The sequence below is a fragment of the Hoplias malabaricus genome, chromosome 3 (genome assembly GCF_029633855.1).
Source record: "Hoplias malabaricus isolate fHopMal1 chromosome 3, fHopMal1.hap1, whole genome shotgun sequence".
In the NCBI taxonomy this organism is placed as follows: domain Eukaryota; kingdom Metazoa; phylum Chordata; class Actinopteri; order Characiformes; family Erythrinidae; genus Hoplias; species Hoplias malabaricus.
In genome coordinates this window covers 30,493,377-30,511,717 of record NC_089802.1, presented here as the reverse complement: position 1 = coordinate 30,511,717, position 18,341 = coordinate 30,493,377, and the positions used below count along the sequence as shown (strand labels likewise).

At 39.1% G+C, this 18,341-nt stretch overlaps 1 protein-coding gene across 1 annotated transcript; it reads left to right on the top strand.

Moving 5' to 3' along the window:
• Window positions 1–1,620: 1,620 nt before the first annotated feature.
• On the top strand, window positions 1,621–6,619 carry LOC136690752 (uromodulin-like). Its single transcript, XM_066662712.1, has 10 exons — window positions 1,621–1,735; window positions 2,432–2,458; window positions 3,040–3,063; window positions 3,190–3,213; window positions 3,535–3,645; window positions 4,951–5,135; window positions 5,367–5,530; window positions 5,622–5,867; window positions 6,148–6,310; window positions 6,502–6,619. The coding sequence occupies exons 1-10, from the start codon at window positions 1,690–1,692 to the stop codon at window positions 6,601–6,603; spliced, it is 1,092 nt and encodes a 363-aa protein (XP_066518809.1). The 5' UTR covers window positions 1,621–1,689; the 3' UTR covers window positions 6,604–6,619.
• Window positions 6,620–18,341: the final 11,722 nt, after the last annotated feature.

Genomic DNA, 18,341 nt, shown 5'->3' with positions numbered 1-18,341 from the left:
TCTTCTAAATTTACCACAATGAATGTAATTGCTTGTGGCAAACAAGTTATTGGACTGCATTCATGACCTCAAAACTTATAGTTAATTAAGGAAAAGGAATTTAAGGCCGGCAAATGTAATGAATTTAATTAATGCTTTAAGCTTCACTACAACCACAGGACACATGTTTCCTGGTTCTAAGGTACAAATATTTTTTTGACCTACATTCAAGTCATACTTTTACTTTATTAAGAAAAGTTTTGCCTATTGAGTGTGTTGCTGTGTTACACCCAGTGATTCCATTTTGGACACACCGTGACCCAGAACTGGATAAACATCTGAATTAATGAATGTCAAAAAAAACCAAAAAAAAATAATGATAATAAATTAACTGTTTTTTTAAACTACGATTAAACTAAACATGCTTAAAAGTTTCTGATCTAATAACCTTTTGTTGTTTTACTAAGTCAGACATCAAAAGAAGTCAACAACTCCTATCGGGAACAAACCTATGAATAATTGAATTAGAATAATGCTTGAGTAATGTTTTAGCTGGTTTATACATACTGCACATGTGACACTGTGCACCGGAGCCCCAGATTGACATAATAATAAGAATTATTATTATTATTATTATTATTATTATTTGTATTGTTATTATAATAATATTCACTTAAAATTATTATTAGTATTATAGCTATTATTATTATTATTATTATTATTATTATTATTGTAAGAAAAGTAAGAGACCACACAACATTTTCCTTTTCTGTCAAATCATCAAGAACACATTCTATATCACAGAAACAATGCGGAAATCAAGTTTTTTTAAATAAAGTGTGTCTATGAAATAAACGTTTGGAGCCATTTCTAGGAGGAAACCGACATATCCTCCATAGCTCCATAGTCACACATCTCCAGGAACCTCCAGGAGTCCCGCTCTGAGTGTTTGGTGTGTTCTCTCTGTGTCTGTGTGGGTTTCCTCCGTGTGCTCCGGTTTCCTACCACGGCCTAAAAACACACGGTGGTAGGTGGATTGGCGACTCAAATGGGTCTGTAGATGTGAATGTGTGGGTGTGTGTCACTCTGTGAAGGACTGGCATCCCCTCCAGGGTGAGTTCCTGGGGTGAATGATTGAATTCATATATTTAATTATGAATATATGTGAATTTAATCATGAATAGAAACAGAAACCGGTTCAAACAAGGTGTGGGATGAAAAACATCTGTTTTATCAAAGGTGAAAATTATTTCGTATGCTGGAACAGCAGGTTCATCAAGTTTGATGGCTACATATTTCAGCTGTGTTCCGCTAAGCAACATATATATAAAGACAGCGAATCTTAGCCCTATCCTCAGAGGTTGAATAGAGCTGCTTTACACACAGATCTATTAACTGGTAAGTGTTTGTTTCATTTTATTGACTTGTAAACATTCTCCTAATTCAATTTCCATTGCTGCATTTGTATATTAGAAATGCTTATTACATCTAGTATCAAAGCTAATTATCATGTACTTTTCCTTGGGTTACATTTTATGGTGAGGTCTGGGTTTCTGAGAAACCCATCAGTTTAATTCCTCGATTCCGAAATATTATTTTGTGTTTATTTAGTTTATTACCATTAGCTCATGAAACGCAGTGAGCCTTTGAAATTAAAGTGTGCAATGATGTAACTGTCAACTGTTTTCTTTGGTATAGATACTTTGCAAGATGAGTCCTCTGCTTCAGCTCAGTTTGGTCGCTCTACTCTTTGTGGGTAAGTATATACAACATATCATATGCATACAATATATAAACATTAACATTTTCTAGTCTTATCATTTTAATTCAGTGCATGAGTTTAATCACCAAGGAAAATTCAACTCCTGAACTGCCTTCTAGTTAGCAGCAGTCTGACATTCAGAGGGAAATATCTGCACACCTTTTATATATTTGTTCATTTATTTTAGTGTGTTAAATAGTGACTGTTACTAAAATGCTCTATATTTCTCTCATTGAAACCTAGAGTTTAGACCTAATAATCCTAATATGGGCACTGTAACACAGGAAATGAGTCTGCGCTTTCAGTAATGACTGCAGGAACTGTTTTTAACACAGGACGTTTCTGGGGGAAAAAATTACACGCAAGGCGAAACGTGCCGACTTTGTCTGTATTTGTTTATTTTCTGACACCTCATGTAAAATATGCTTAGTTCCAAACAACGTCCTACTCACTAAATAGTACACTTTAAAGATTTATTTATAACATTAAAAACACAACACTAAGATTATATTGAGTCTTACTTGAGTTCGTTAAATTCACTGCACGAGGACACATTTATTTATGTAATATGAGATATTAAAATTGTGTAATGTATGTTTATAATTAACGTCTGATAGTGGTAGTTTGTGGATTTAAATGTAAGGATAAATTAATCTACAGTGCACTCATTATCTCTCTCTCTCAAATTAGTTGGAGTCACCAGGACCTATGGAAAAGGTAAACTATTCTCAACTTAGTTACTATTTTTTTGAACATTTTTGAAAGTTAAATAAATAATTATTATAATATTATAAACATTAAAAACGTATTCTAAACATAACCAATATGTTACCTTAGGGGCACTTTAGATTTCCACATATTAATGCATTTTAATGTCACTGGTTATAAGACCATCTCTTATTTGTTTAAAATTAAATCTAAAATGTCTCTGCAATAAATGTCTTACATTTGCCTTTCATTAATTTGTCCTGTCTTTTTGATTTTGAGCAGTATTTGTACTGTTTCCTGTTTAGAAAATAGATATTAAAGGATTTTTAATCCTTATAATCATAGAGCAGTGTCCTATTTGGTTGTATGTGTGTGTGTTTGTGTGCATGTCTGTGTGTGTGTGTGTGTCTGTGTGTGTTTTTGTGTGTTTGTGCGTGTCTCTGTGTGTGTGTGTGTGTGTGTGTGTGCGTGCATGTGTGTGTGTGTGTGTGTATTTATTTATTTAAGCAGTTAGGAAACCAGGAATGTGTGATTTATGTTTTCTGTGTCAATCTGTCTCCCCCTTTCTTACTTTCTCTGTCTCACATTAGGACAGGGGTCAGATTCTAGAAAAGGTAAATTCACTGATATTTCACATCCAATATCTGAATTGTTTAAATAATATATTGCATATCAGATTCAGAAATATGAAGAATCATGTAGTTTATTTATTCTTTCTGTCATTTTCTCTCCATTTTAAGTTGATTCAGGATCATCTGAAGAAAGTAAGATAACAGACTTTTAAACTGAATTACATCATTTCTGTGCACTTCATCTACAAAAACATACCTACATTGTCCTCAATGAGTGCTGGAACACTGAGATTACATAGTGCACTAAAGCATTTAGCCCAAACACCAATAAAATAATGTTGAGATTTCATACCTTAAGAAAATCAAATGCTGAAGAGTATTGATATCAGGAAAACACACACTCCCCCAAATTAGAAAAAGTTGGAATTTTTTAGAGAATGAATAGATAAAAAGTAATGTATGATTTATGTCTCAGATTTTGAAATAAAGGCCTGTTTGTGTTTCTTTTATCAGAAATATGTGAGGATCTGAAATGCACTTTGGGTGAAATATGTCAAAAGAAAGATGGACAAGTCGGCTGTGCCTGTGCTTTGCCTGCATTAAGGAAGAACCCTGACACGTTCGGTAAATGTTGTCTTTTAACATTTTTTTTTCTTTGAATTATACTTCCCCTGCTTTTAGTGTTAGGGGTTTATGAGAATATCTGTTTACAATACCAGCAGGATGTACTGGAAATGAGTTAAGTGAAATGTAACTTGCACAGATACAGAAATTACATAAAGTTGTAATATATTGGATGAGCCAAAATGTTGCCTCTGTTTAAGTGAATTAATATTTACAACATGGATATGGTGTAATTCTTAAATTGAGGGAGATTTGTTTGTCTCATCTTCCAACACACCAGAATTTAACAAAACTCTAAACTACATATGAACAGGCGCAGATAATAAATCATGAATTCACTGTGTCCTCCCCTCTGTGCAAACAAAAGAGATATGCACCAGCCAGAGGTATGTAGAGTAGTCAACAATTGTACTCAGAATAAGTCAAGTAAAAGTAAAAAGTAGTCACCAAATGTATTACTTGAGTAAGAGTAAAAAGTACTAAGTGAAAAAATTACTCCAGTACTGAGTAACTGCTGAGTAACCTCTTTGTTTAATAATCAGGACGTCAAATAATACACCTGAATGCACAAAAATATAAAACAGCAATGAACAAATTCAGAGCCAAGAATATCTCTTAAACAACTAAGACAATAATAAATGAAATCTTTACAAAGCAACATGAATTCAGTTCAGCAATAACTTAATAACAAAACAATGGACTCAATAAGTAGAGAGTTTTCTCTGCTCTTGTACTGTGCTTCTATTTTATTTTTTATTTTTTTGATTAGTGAAAGTCAAAAGTCTCTAGTGGCTACATTTGATTGGTGAGACTCAGTCATGTGACAGAGCCTCTGTTGGAAGACTCTACAAAACAAAGAGGACGGTCGATAAAAATAAGTAGCGAGTAGTGAGCAGAATGTAGCTCAATGTAACAGAGTAAAAGTACAGCCTGTTCTTCACAAATATTCTTGAGTAAAAGTGAAATGTATACTGCATTAAAACTACTCATTAGTATAATTTGTCCAAAATGTTATTCAAGTAAATGTAGTGCTGTTACTACCCACATCTGAGTAAATATATATATGTTTTCCCATTTAAAGTTAGTTGTGACTCATTTCTCATCCATAACAAAATACAAACAACTAACAGATGTGCCGTCAGAGCGGTGGCATCAGGGTTTAGAAAGATAATGTGTCCTTAGTTCATTATATGTTAAGTACATTTTATTGTTAAATACCCCATAAAATGCCACATTTTAGAGTTTTTATTCCTTCGCCTTGTCATTACTCATTTCTTTTTCTTTTGCTCATTCCGTTTTTCTCAGATGCCATACAGCGCTGTGAAAGCCTTTCTGGATCTCTGTCACTGTCCCGCTGTCAGCTCTTTGAAGCTGGATATCCTGCATATACCCTCCACCTGAATGATCTTAAGTGCAAAGGAGACATCTCAAGTGGCAGAGTGGTATTCAATTTTAATGTTGAAAAAGAAGACTGTGGCACAGAGCTGAAGGTACAGTATCCTGCTGAAGAATAATATAAATTGTTCACCCGTGACCCTTTATTGGTGTAGAGTAGTGTTCTTGTTTGTCAGGTAAAGGGCCGTAGAGTTACCTTTTTCTCTTTACTGTCTGAGAATGCTAACACATTGTGCTCTTAATAGGTCCAATATCTCTGCAGGAAAATTTATTACGACCTACCAAGGACTGGGTATCTCAAAAGCTAATACTCATTCTGTCTACAGACTAACAAGACCCACTTCATCTACGAGAACGCTGTGCAGAAATCCAATAGCCTTGACTCACATGAAGTGATCAGTCGTAAAAGCTGGCTGAACATTGACTTCTCCTGCGTGTATCCACTCATTAAGACCATCTCCATGCCCATGTCCATTGTGGCAATAGAAAAGTAAGAATACTTGTAGCAGCAGGCTTTTATTTTATGGCAATTTCTTTAAAATCTGACACGTTCTTTAAAATTTGTTCATTTTTCCCCTCAGTGTGGTCAACAAGGTCCTGCCTGGTCTAGAGGCTATATATACGGTCCAGATGTACCCCTGTGTTGATCCTTCATGCAGCAGCCCATACAGCGGTGAGCTGACGATTGAAGAAAATAAGCCAGTCTATGTGGGAGTGACTGTGGAAGGAGTCGACAAGGATGTGTTCTCTGCTGTGCTGGACAGATGCTGGGCCACTCCAGACAGTAACAAAAACAACAGTGTGTACTGGGACCTGATTGATAACGGGTAAAAACAACACAGTATCTTTCCTCCTACAAATGTAACTGCTTCATTTTTATCAGAGTCACGCTGGGTTTGGAACCTCCCGAGATTCATGTGGCCCAAGAAATCAACACACTGTGGACAGGGCTGTAGTCCATCGCAGGGCACACCAGATTTTAATTAATTTGATTAACTTAATCCTTTAATAAATGTCTTTTTATTGAGAGGACTGTAGATTGAAGAGTTTTTCCCCAAGACATGTCCAAGTTAATATAAAATCTTTAAATCTTCTTTCACTCTCTAGATGTCCCAACCCTCATGATGCCACTGTGCAAGTGTATAATAACGGAGCCTTAACATTCAACCGATTCTCCTTCAACATGTTCACCTTCACGTACAAGTCAAAAAGAGTTTTCCTGCACTGTGAAGTTAAACTGTGCCTACGGAAGAATGGACGCTGCGTTCAGGTGAGCTGGGCTCTAATATTTAGCCAGTAATTGGCCAGTTAGTTTACATCAAAGAGCTTTTTAAAGACATTAATTTTGAAAGCAATTATGTGATATTCAGTTCTTGCACTGATTTCACAAAGCGATAACCACAGCAGGATACATAAAATAATCCACTTCATTTTATTTCATGTTCTCATTTCTTTTTGCAGCGGTGCGACAATAGTAGTGAGGAAAAGGATGACAATGATTCAAAAAGACACCGCCGATCTATGGATTTCCACGACACAGCTGCCATCAGCATGGGCTTCTGATTTGCTCATTTACAACCTGCACTCTATTAGTGTTATAGTATCATTATTTTAGGTGTTCGATTGTTTACTCTCTTTAAAATATGTAATTACTTACTTTTTCTAATTTAATATTTTTATCATATTTGGTAAATGTATGTTATATCACACTTGCTGCTTTCTTTCAGTGAAATTTGCAAAGAAAATAAATATCTATCTTCAGCATATTTGCATTTATTCATATTTAAAAACGCTCATGGTTTCTTAAGTAACAAAGTGCTAAATGAACTAATACACTTCTTGGACCCTTTTGTATTGAGCTACACAGTCAACAATTTATAACATTTTCATGACATGTCAAAAATCATTATTGCAGACATCTAGATAGACCATAAGGATGAAACATAGAGAGGAACCTAAGCTCAAAAGATGGACTCCTACAGTCCAAGGGTAAATGAGAGAAACGCTGTATTTTTCGGCGTTTTATAAAGTAAACACGTCTTTTAGATGCTGTTTTTGACCCTCTTGGGGAAAGCCGTTTTTGGCGCAATCATGTGCGTACTTTACAGCGTTCCAAAGCCACACTGACAGCGTTAAAAACAGCGTTTTGAAATAATGCGCTCCACCTACCGGTGCTCTAAAATATAATGTGGACATCCTTTACTACATATTTATTTATTTAAGGACTAAGGACAGTTAATTACTGCTCAGACCTGTTATAAAATATTAAACGTCAGGTTTAGCATCCAACTCCTTTGAGACTGCTAATCTCATCCTAATGAGATTTGAGATTGTTGTTTATTTACTGTATTGTGAAGACAGGTGATGGAAAAGAATCTCCGCAGACACGGTTAAAGGTGTAAATACATCTTTATTTACAGAAACAGTGTCTTACGGATTCTTAAGAAATTTCGTCTTCTGATGTGATGTTGGTGAATTTCAGCAAGTTTTCACCATTCTGTTTCAAAGTCCTTCTGTTTTATTGTCCTCTTTTGAGTTTTTGAATCCCTGTAGCACTTCAGGAATCTCGAACAACCAGAAATACCTTCAGAATTCTCTTCATCAGGTGCTTCACCTCTTTGGAGAGTATAAACCTCATAAGGAAGTTTTAATTTTGCCATATAACAACAGCCTGTCCACCCATATGGTAGAAATATTTATGCTTTATTTCCACAAACCCACCAAATATCTTTAAAAATTTCCCATAGTCACATTTACAGGAAAAATGTCATGCTGCACCATTAATGTTCTACTCTGTTTGCTATCTGGTATATGAAAATTCACTTTAAACAAAGCATCCTTAGGTTTAGGTTCTTTAAAATTAATCATATAATGAGCACAATCAGATATTCCCATAAACATCCCAGGTCCATTGTGAGTATTGGATTATTGGAACAAAAACCGTCTTTAGTCCTCACAGATTTTACTTCCATCACATCAGGCAATGATCAAGGAAATTCACATATGGCAGCTCTATCAACCAAGTACAATTTAATCTATCCATCCATCCATCCATTATCTGTAACCGCTTATCCAATTTAGGGTCGCGGGGGGTCCAGAGCCTACCTGGAATCATCGGGCGCAAGGCGGGAATACACCCGGGAGGGGACGCCAGTCCTTCACAGGGCAACACAGACACACACACATTCACTCACACACACACCTACGGACACTTTCGAGTCGCCAATCCACCTGCAACGTGTGTTTTTGGACTGTGGGAGGAAACCGGAGCACCCGGAGGAAACCCACGCAGACACGGGGAGAACACACCAACTCCTCACAGACAGTCACCCGGAGCGGGAATCGAACCCACAACCTCCAGGCCCCTGGAGCTGTGTGACTGCGACACTACCTGCTGCGCCACCGTGCCGCCCTCAATTTAATCTAGGCCTAAACAAATGCACTGATAGAGCCATTATTCTATCTTCTGCAGAGTTTTGCTGATATAACAACCACGATAAAGCATAAGATACACATAGCATGCAGTGGTTCGGGTACTGTCTCTAAAATTGATGGCCAGGTGCTTGGTGTTGGATTTTTCACCACATATGGACCAGTCAACTTCCTACTCATTTTAACAGAATGGGTTATTTGCTGAAACCATAACTTTCTAGCTGCCCATGGGTCTGTCATTTGTAACACTGAAGAATCAAATCCACATGCTTTCCATTTTGCTTCTGTAATGCATGTTAATGGTCAGTAATTTCTTCAGATGTCCAGTCAAAATCAAAAAACTCTTTCTGCCCTTCTGAACTGATTTTCTGAGTTGTTACTAAACTATTTGCATCAATGTCTTCCATTGGGTTTTTAGTTTCAGAAGTCACTTTACTCATATTCACTTCATGCTCTATATTTATCACAGGCTTCTGTGTTATGTTTACTTCCTTCTGCAATGGAAAGGACATTACTTCAGGAGTCTGGGTTACTTTTACAACATTCATAGGTGATATTGCTATTCTTTCATTTACAACAGTTGTGACAGATTCAGATGTACTAGAAGCAGAAGTTATCATTGGCAGTGTAGTAACATTCATCTCCTTTAATGGCTAATCTAAAGTAGTAACCTGATTTGTTGCATTATCAAAAGAATCGAACAATCATCTCTAACTTTGAACCACCTAAAGGCATTAAACAAAAGATACTTTCTCTGGTCCCGAGGAAAATAATCCACTTCAGGTCTTGGTAACACCACATCCTCACCTCGACTATTTTTCCACTTAGGAGGACTCGTATTCCGTGTATTAAATTTTCCACATTTACTGGGAAGATGAACTGTTTTACATCATTTAACTTTAATTACAGCTCCGGTTTCCTCCCACAGTAAAAAAAAACAAAAACAAAAAACACGTTGGTAGGTGGATTGGTGACTCAAGTGTCCGTAGGTATGAGTGAATGTGTATCTGTGTGTCTGTGTTGCCCTGTGAAGGACTGGCGCCCCCTCCAGGGTGTATTCCTGCCTTGATGATAGGCTCTGGACCCACCGCGACCCTGAACTGGATAAGCGGTTACAGATAATGAATGAATGAATGAAAACTTTAATTACAATCTTCAAAGGTGATGATGTTGTTGAAATTAACAACTAGTGTAGTTAGATGTTATCCATTTACCCCCTCAGTAACTTTCAACACTGGAAAATTTAAATTCTCTAAAGTTTCATTCGCTTTAGTCCTCGTACCGTTTACATCTAACCTTTTTTCGAACTGGCCTTTCTTGATCCAAGTCTCTGAACTGTTTTGAAATGGCATTACTGCGTTCTGGAATAGGACCTGCTGTTTCTGGGACATATTGAAATTCGATGTCTCCAAACTTTGTCTTGTTTACAAATTGCTGTGTCATTTCTGGCATCATCAGAAATATACACAGAGTCATAAGCATCAACCACACCTTGTCTCCAGCCTGCACTGTATTCTTCCTTTGTTCATTCAGCCTCTCCTGCTCCTCCTCTTTTCTTTGCTTTTCGGAAACCTATGTGGATATTCTTTTATGTAAATTAGCTAACTGTGAAACATATGCCCGCATGTCATCCTCTAAAAGGACTAAGCTTGGACCCTTGTACGCAAACACAGTGTTGGCATTCGTCTGCCTGTCATCAACTCATGAGGAGTCAAGTGTAAATCACATAGCTCACTTGAGCGACACACCATTAATGCTAATGGAAATCCAATTTAAAACCGTGTGCTGACAGATTTTAACAATCCGATTTTTCAAGACACCATTCATTTTTTCACAAATCCCTTGACTTTGCGGATGGTACACAGCACCCAGACACTGTTTAATTCCTAATTTTTGAAAAATTAATTTCACTGTTTTATCCACAAACTCTTTCCCATTATCTGAGGATATTCGATCTGGAAGTCCCCACCTGCTTATGACTTCTCTACACAAAAACTTGGCAACAGATTCAGCATCTTACACTTAGTTTAAGGCATGACCTTCACAAGGCCTTCAATTTGTGGTTTGATCCCTTTGATTGCTTCTTCATTCAAAGGATCCTTAAAGTATTTCACTGTACAGTGAAATGGATACTCTGGAAACTTTGCATCAGGCATGTTTGCTTCAATAAACCTCTCCCACAGCTTTGCTGGTTCCAAAGATTCTTTGCCAATATTTCCAATCCAAAATACAGAAGAAGCTTCAGTCTCTGTTTTTTTCATCATTGATCAATCATATCACTTGGCAGCCGTCTGGTGTACATTTTATTGTACAATTCAGTCTGCAAAAAGCATCTCTTCCCAAAAGTACAATAGGTGTATGTTCTGATGCCAGTATGGGTATTGTAGTCTTCAGATGTTTATAGCAGAGCTCAATTGGTTCCGTGAGAGGAATCAGCTGTTTTACTCCCTCAAACCCGATTGTCCAAATCATCTGACCAGACCTGGGGAGATGTATAGCATCTTCAGGGCAAATACAGGTGAAAGCAGCTCCACTATCTGCCATCGTTGTCAATGGTCGATCATTTATTTTCACCTCTATTGTTGGATCTCTCTCCGGCCCTATTGCTAAAATTACCATCGATGTAAAGATCAGACAATGAAAGCATGCCCTTTCTGGCCCAAATAGCAAAGGTTTTATCCAATATTGATGGGAGAAACCTATGATTGTTTATAATTGGGGCTGCCTGTGACAGACCTCTCAGGGAATAGGACCTCCTAAATTGATTCCAGATTTTAATTGAGCATATGACAACAGGGTTTGAGCTAAAAGCAGTGATAGGTTGTGTAAATGGCAATTCAGAACACAATAATGCAGCTAGAGAAGTAGAATCAACAGACGATTTCTCTAAGGTCATCCACACAGGGGCAGTACCTTCATTCATCAACCAATAAAACAATGCCCTTATATTTGCTGCCCAATAGTAAAACAAAAAGTTCGGGAGTGCTAGACCCCCTGAACTCTGACCTCTTTGGAGTATTTTCCTTTTTATTCGGGGTGTTTTATTGTTCCAGATAAAGGTCAATATTAAGTTATTTAATTTGAGAAAACGATTTAGTTAAGAAAATCGGAACAGACTGAAATATATACAAAAATTTTGGTAGAACAGTCATCTAAAGTGTATTAATTCGGCCAATCAAGGAAATAGGTAAGGGGGCCCATCGCACCATATCTTGTTTAAGCTGAGATAATAAAGATTGATAATTAGCGATGTATAGATCATTGTAATCATGTGTGATCCAAATTCCAAGGTATCTAAACTTTTTAAGGCAAAGTTTAAATGGAAAGGAGGCCAAAGACATATCTTTCCCAGCGTCTATAGGCATTAGCTCACTTTTCTGGAAGTTTATTTTATAACCAGAGATCTTACCAAACTCTGTTAGTAGGATCATTAATTTTGGTATACTTGAGTGGGGATCAGAAATATATAATAACATATCATCAGCATAAATCGAGACTTTCTGCTCCAACCCCTCCAACCCAGCACAAACGATTCCCTTAATGTCTACATTTTGCCTTTTAGATATAGTAAGTGGTTCCATTGCGAAAATGAGTGGGGATAAAGGGCACCCCTGTCTTGTACCGCGATGAAGTTCAAAATATAGGACAGATTATTATTAGATCGCACTGCAGCCATTGGGATCTTATATAAAATCTTTACCCATGATATGAATTTAGGGCCCAACCCAAACCGTCCCAGTGCGTCAAAGAGATAGTTCCATTCCACCCGGTTGAAGGCCTTCTCCGCATCAAGTAATAGCACTATATCAGACATACCAGGCGTCTAATGTTAAAAAAAAGAGAAACGATTTTTGCTAAAGCCTGTTTGATCCTGAGATATAATAGTGGGAAGGACCCATTCTAAACGGTGAGCTAGTACTTTGGCGAGAATTTTGCATCTGAATTTAATAAAGAAATGGGGCGATATGAACTACAATCCATAGGATTTTTATCCTTCTTTAGAATAAAAAAATAACTGCCTGACACATGGTTAAAGGTAGGGACTGTTCTGAGAATGATTCTTCAAAGACTGATAATAATAACGGAGAAAGTAGTTCTGAGAATTTTTTTAAAAACTCTGTAGGGTAATCATAAGGCCCCAGAGATTTACCACTCTGCATAGATTGTGTTGCTAATGTTATTTCTTCTACTGAAAAGTCTTCCTCCAATTCACCAGCTGTCTCTAAATCTAAAGAAGGGATATGATTGATTGATTGATTGAAAGGAATAATCTAATTTCTGATGTAATGAAATTAGTAAAAATTTCATCTGATAAGAGTAATGGGTTAAGCCTCCAAGGACGGTAATTGAGCTGTGTGTTAGGAATACACATTTGCATAAACAAGGGGCCATGGTCTGAGATAACTATGGCTTGGTAATCACATTTAGTGTTGAAGGGCAGAAGGCCCTTATCCACAAAAAAATAATCAATACGAGAGTATGTTCCATGGATTGGAGAAAAGAAGGAATATCCTCTGGCAGTGGGATTACGAAACCGCCATTTATCTGCTACTCCGTAGAGTTCCAGAAATGACTGGAGAGTGTGAGCTGATTTAGATAAGGAGCCCTGCTTTAATGAACTGCGGTCCAAGACAGGAGATAGTACATAGTTAATGTCACCCCTGAGAATAAGATGGTGAGTTGACATGTTTGGTAAGGAAGAGAGAATATCTGAGAAAAACGTAGGATTGTCCCCATTTGGCGCATATATATTGGCCAATATTGCTGGAGATGTATATAGTTGCCCCACTACAATTATATATCGCCCTATTGAATCAGCCTCTACACTTGAGACTGTGAATGGTATATCTTTACTAATCAGTATAGCTGCCCCCCTAGCTTTTGAGTGGAAATTAGAATGGAACATGTACCCAGCCCAACCCCTTCTTAGCCGAAAATTATCTGTTGTACGTAAATGGGTCTCCTGTAAAAATACAATGTCTGCATTGAGCTGTTTTAAATGTGCCATTTAACAGGGTGGTTAAGTGATTTAACATTCCAACTTACAAAATTAACCAAAAAGCTGCCTGACCTACTAGAAATATTGATCTGAGCCATTTAGGTACAATAGAATGAGAAATTGCAGCACAGAAAATTTATAGCATGGCAACAACTGAGGAAATACAGAATTAACAAAAAAGAAATACAAATAAAATCTAACAGCTGGCAAGAGGAAATAAATAAAACAAGAAATTTAATGGGTTTATAAAAACCAGTAACCGTAATAAGATGCCTGGTATACCCCAACCCCTCACCCCCTGCAGAACACAGGTGAACACAGAATCCCCTCTAAAAACAACTACACATTTAGTGTTGTCAGGGAACTTAAAGAGCCAGTTGCTAGAACCCCAGCCGAGCAATAAAAAAGTGTGCGCAGTATAAAAAAAAAGTGTGTGCAGTATTAAAAGTGTGCGCAGTATAACAGACAGAATTAGTCTGGACAAAAAGCACTGTGTCAGAGAAATATAATCACCTATACAAAAAAGAAAAAGAAAAGAAAAAAAAAAAATTATATATATATATATATATATATAAATTAAATATAGAAAGGGCAGTGGTACTGTCCATACGGCTATTATATAAGACTATAGTATTCTCAGTAACTGAACAGGCACTACAGCCAGGATTAGGATATATGCCCAAACTAAGTGCAGCTCAAGAGCCCACTGAATTCAGACTCCTATCCCTCAATCTCTACTGACAAAATTATATATTCCTTTACATAACTCATCGCTTCATTCGCATCCGTGAATACCTTTTCTTTTCCCTTATGCGTGATACGAAGTCGACCTAGGAACAGAATGCTGTACCAGACACCTTGGCAATTGCGAAGCAGTCTCCTGACCTCCGTGAACGCAGCCCTGGCCTTGGCCACAGTGGCGGTATAGTTCGGGAAGATTGCAATTGGGTTACCATTAAGCCAAAGTGGAGTGCGGGTGCGTGCACGACTTAGCACCTCAACACAATCATGATAATAGTGCAGTCTGGCTATAATGGCTCGCGGCTTCCCATCTGATCTTTTTGGAGCCAGACTTCTGTGTGACCAATCCACAAGCACATCTCTATCCAACTGCAGAACATCCCGCAGCAACTTTGAGATGGATGCTGTAGAGCACGAGCCGTCCGTCTCGACCACCCCAAGAATTCTGATATTACATCGCCTCATTCTCCTCTCCATATCTACACATTTCTCCCATAGCTCTCAAACCCCCCACCGCTGTTTGCAAGGCAGTAACCTCATCTGACCATGTTGACAATCCACCTTCCACATCTTTCAGCTTTACCTTCACCTGGTGTATAAAAGGCCCTTGAAATTAGAAAAGCCCTCTCTGCATTGGTCAGCATAAATGACAACGGCAGCCTATTGGGAGCCTCGGCTGCAAGTAGCAGCGCCATTTTGCAACAGTATGCAGTGAACAAAGGGACTGTGTAGACGTTTGATTTGGTTCCTAAAAGTTTGAACTTTTAAAAGAGTTGCTCTTGCTGGTTCAGTGTGGGTTTATTTTCTTCATTTGAGTCTGTGACACAAAGTAAGCTATTATGTTCATTCTTTGAGAATAGCTTAATTCTAATTGTAGGCTAGGTCTGTAGAAATGTAGTTTCAGTATCGATTTGTATTTCCTTTAATATTCATAGGTTTGGTAATATTTTCTGGTATATTTTACAATATTGAGCTGTTCCACGTTAGTATTGATGGTGTAACTTGGTGGAAATGCACTAAATCTGTGTTCTTAATCGATTTCTTTGGTGTATAATTAGTTACTGCTCAGAGACTGCTGCTATTCTTTTTCTGTCCACATGGGATATAATCCCATTGTTTAAGCTGTGTAACCGTTAATGTGATGATATAGCTAGTGCTCTGTTATGATATTAATGAGTGTTGCGTGTATTAGCCTTCTTTATCTCACCATTTATGTGTCTATGTATGTGTATATATACTTCTACTACTAGTTAATACTGTACCTGTCTGTTGTTCATTTCAGACTCAATTACTTTTCATCATTCTTCTGTACCTTTATCCACCAAGTTTACTGCTTAATATTCTCTGATTCAACTACAATGTCAAATCAGTCCACTTAATACAACAACATCCAGAATATCATCTTATGTCTCCGTGTCTTTGATGTCTTGACCGACACACAGGAGCGTTTGCTGCTAAAATCTTAGTCTCAGCGCATTCAATAATAAAGCTTCATTACATTTGGTCCTTCGAGCCGGATAGCAGCTCTTATTCCTGGTTTGATGGAGTACGACATGGAGAATACTGAGGGAGCCAGACCAAAGCGTCAGACTCGACCACCAGTGAGGATGAGAGATTATGAAACTGATTATCAGGGCTATGTAGCCAGGGATGCACACCCAAGGTACTTACCCACACTTGGTCATGAGGAAGCGTTTCCTGACCTGAGGAAGGAACCAGTTCACATGACTTCCCAATCGTCCCTCACTCTTTCTGAAGGCTATGTCGGGGATGCTGCTCTTTATGAGACACACCAACTAGCCTCGCCACTGTCTAGGATGAGAGAAGGTATTCGTACCATTCCGGATTACACCCCTTCTCCTCAGAGGAGCCAGTACACCTCATCCCACTTTCAGGAGGAACTAAAGGTGATCCGGTTAGAGACTTCCAAGCTGCTCTCTTCTCAACAAGCCTTCGAAGCTCAACTAAATGAGATGAAGGAGGTCCGTACTGAGCTCAAGGAACTGATTGCAGTAGCTCACTCATTACGTTCGAACAGCAAAGCCCCTTATACTCCAGTGCCAGAAAGAACTGATTATGTACTACCACCTGAGCACAACACGGACCACAAAGCCTGCCTCTACTCCAAGGCCCAGAGTATGGGCAAGACCCAGTTAGATGATGATGAGGAGGAGTGACCGGAACCTCCGCCCTGGCCAGGACCAGAGGAAGAGATGGAGGCACATATGGGAAGCATGACGCTGGAAGATCATAAAGCCGATACATCCAACCAAGAATCTCCCCATGGATTGAATTTCCTCTCCTCCCAACCACCTGCTCCACTGCACTGGCAAAAGCCGCTGTATGCATCCATTCCAGCCAAACAGTCCCAGCCCCAGGTGTTTAGCACATCTGCCCCTTGTAGATGGCCGGATCATGCCATGCCATATCCTAATACATGTCCTCTGCCCACTGTCTACCAGTCATTAGCTCCATCCAGTGCCTCACGGCATCCACTGCCACCGACAGCAGCCGTAAAGTTAGAGCCATGCACCCCACCTTCACTACATGCTAGGGCCAGACCACCTGTGTCAGAACAAGTATACAGAGGTCCTAAACCTAACATCCCGAAATTCATCCACCCAGATCCTAGTGAGTTTGCTAGGCTCAGGATAGCTCTCGGGAATATGTTGCCTCCTGACAGCACAGAACTCTTCAAGTACCAAATCTTGGTGGATCACTTGAAATTAGAGGAAGCAAGGTTGATGGCTGATGCCTACCTGAATTCAACTACCCCTTATACTGACACAATGGAAGCTCTCTATGAGAAGTTTGGACAGCCCCATCAGCTCGCTTTGAAGAAGATAACTAGTGTTCTGGAGTCCCCCGATGTTAGGCGCGGGGACTCTGTGGTATTTCAGAGGTTCGCACTACAGGTACAGTCACTGGTGGGATTGTTAAAGACATTAGGCCCACCATGAGAGATTGAGTTAAAATGTGGGTCACATGTGGCTCGTCTCCTGAACAAACTCCCCCAAGAACAGAGATCTGAGTTCCGACGTCAGATGTTCAGCCAATCTGGGACCGCTTACACCTTACATGACCTCTCAAACTGGTTGCGCTATGAGTCATGGTGCCAGAGTTTTGATGACCAGGGCCCGTTTAGAGCAGCAAAAGAGAAACAGAGCATGAGGCCTGGAAACCAGCAAGGGAAACATACCGTAACCATCCTGCATGGAGTAGGGTCGCCTTCAGAGCCTGGTAAGCTGCTCTGTAAAGAGAGCGGATTGAAGAACAGAGCAAAAGGTAAAGCCTATTGCCCGTTCTGCGACAGCACTGATCATTACCTTAGTCTTTGTAGTGCAGTAGCCAAGCTCTCAAGAGAACAGCTCAAGGACTGGATACAGGTCAATAAACGCTGTTGGCGTTGTGCTAGAACACATCAGGCAGCCCAGTGTAATTTAAAGAAGCCCTGTAACCTGTGTCAGAGGAGGCACCTTACCGTTCTACATGATGTGAACACTAGAACACAGAAGGATGATGGGACTCTGCATGCTAAGGGTGAAAGCTGCCTCACTAATTCATCTTCCGAGACCCTCTACCTAGACAAACCGGTGGTTGGAAGCCGGGTCATGCTAAAAGTTGTCCCGGTGCTGGTCCATCATGGAAATCGGACCTTAGATACCTTTGCTATCCTGGATGATGGATCTGAAAAGACAATGTTATTACCTGCAGCTGCCAAAGTCTTAGGCTTATGCGGTATTCCAGAAGCACTCCCGCTACGCACTGTACGGCAAGATATCCAGGTGCTCCAGGGTTCCACTGTGTCATTCCGTGTCTCTCCATTATGCAACCCACGGAGAAGTCATCTGATAGAGAATGTGTTCACAGCTGACAGGATCAACCTAGCACCTCACTCCTACCCATTAGACCTACTACAGAAGAAATATAGGCATTTGAAGGGTCTTCCTATCCATCCTTTGAAGGATGCTAAGCCCATGCTGCTCATTGGATCAGACCAGCCCCATCTCATTACTCCAATTGAGCCAGTTAGACTTGGTCCACCAGATGGACCTGCTGCAGTGCATACTAGACTTGGGTGGACTCTGCAGGGTCCATTTAAGTTCATGGGGCGGCCAGTTGCTTCACA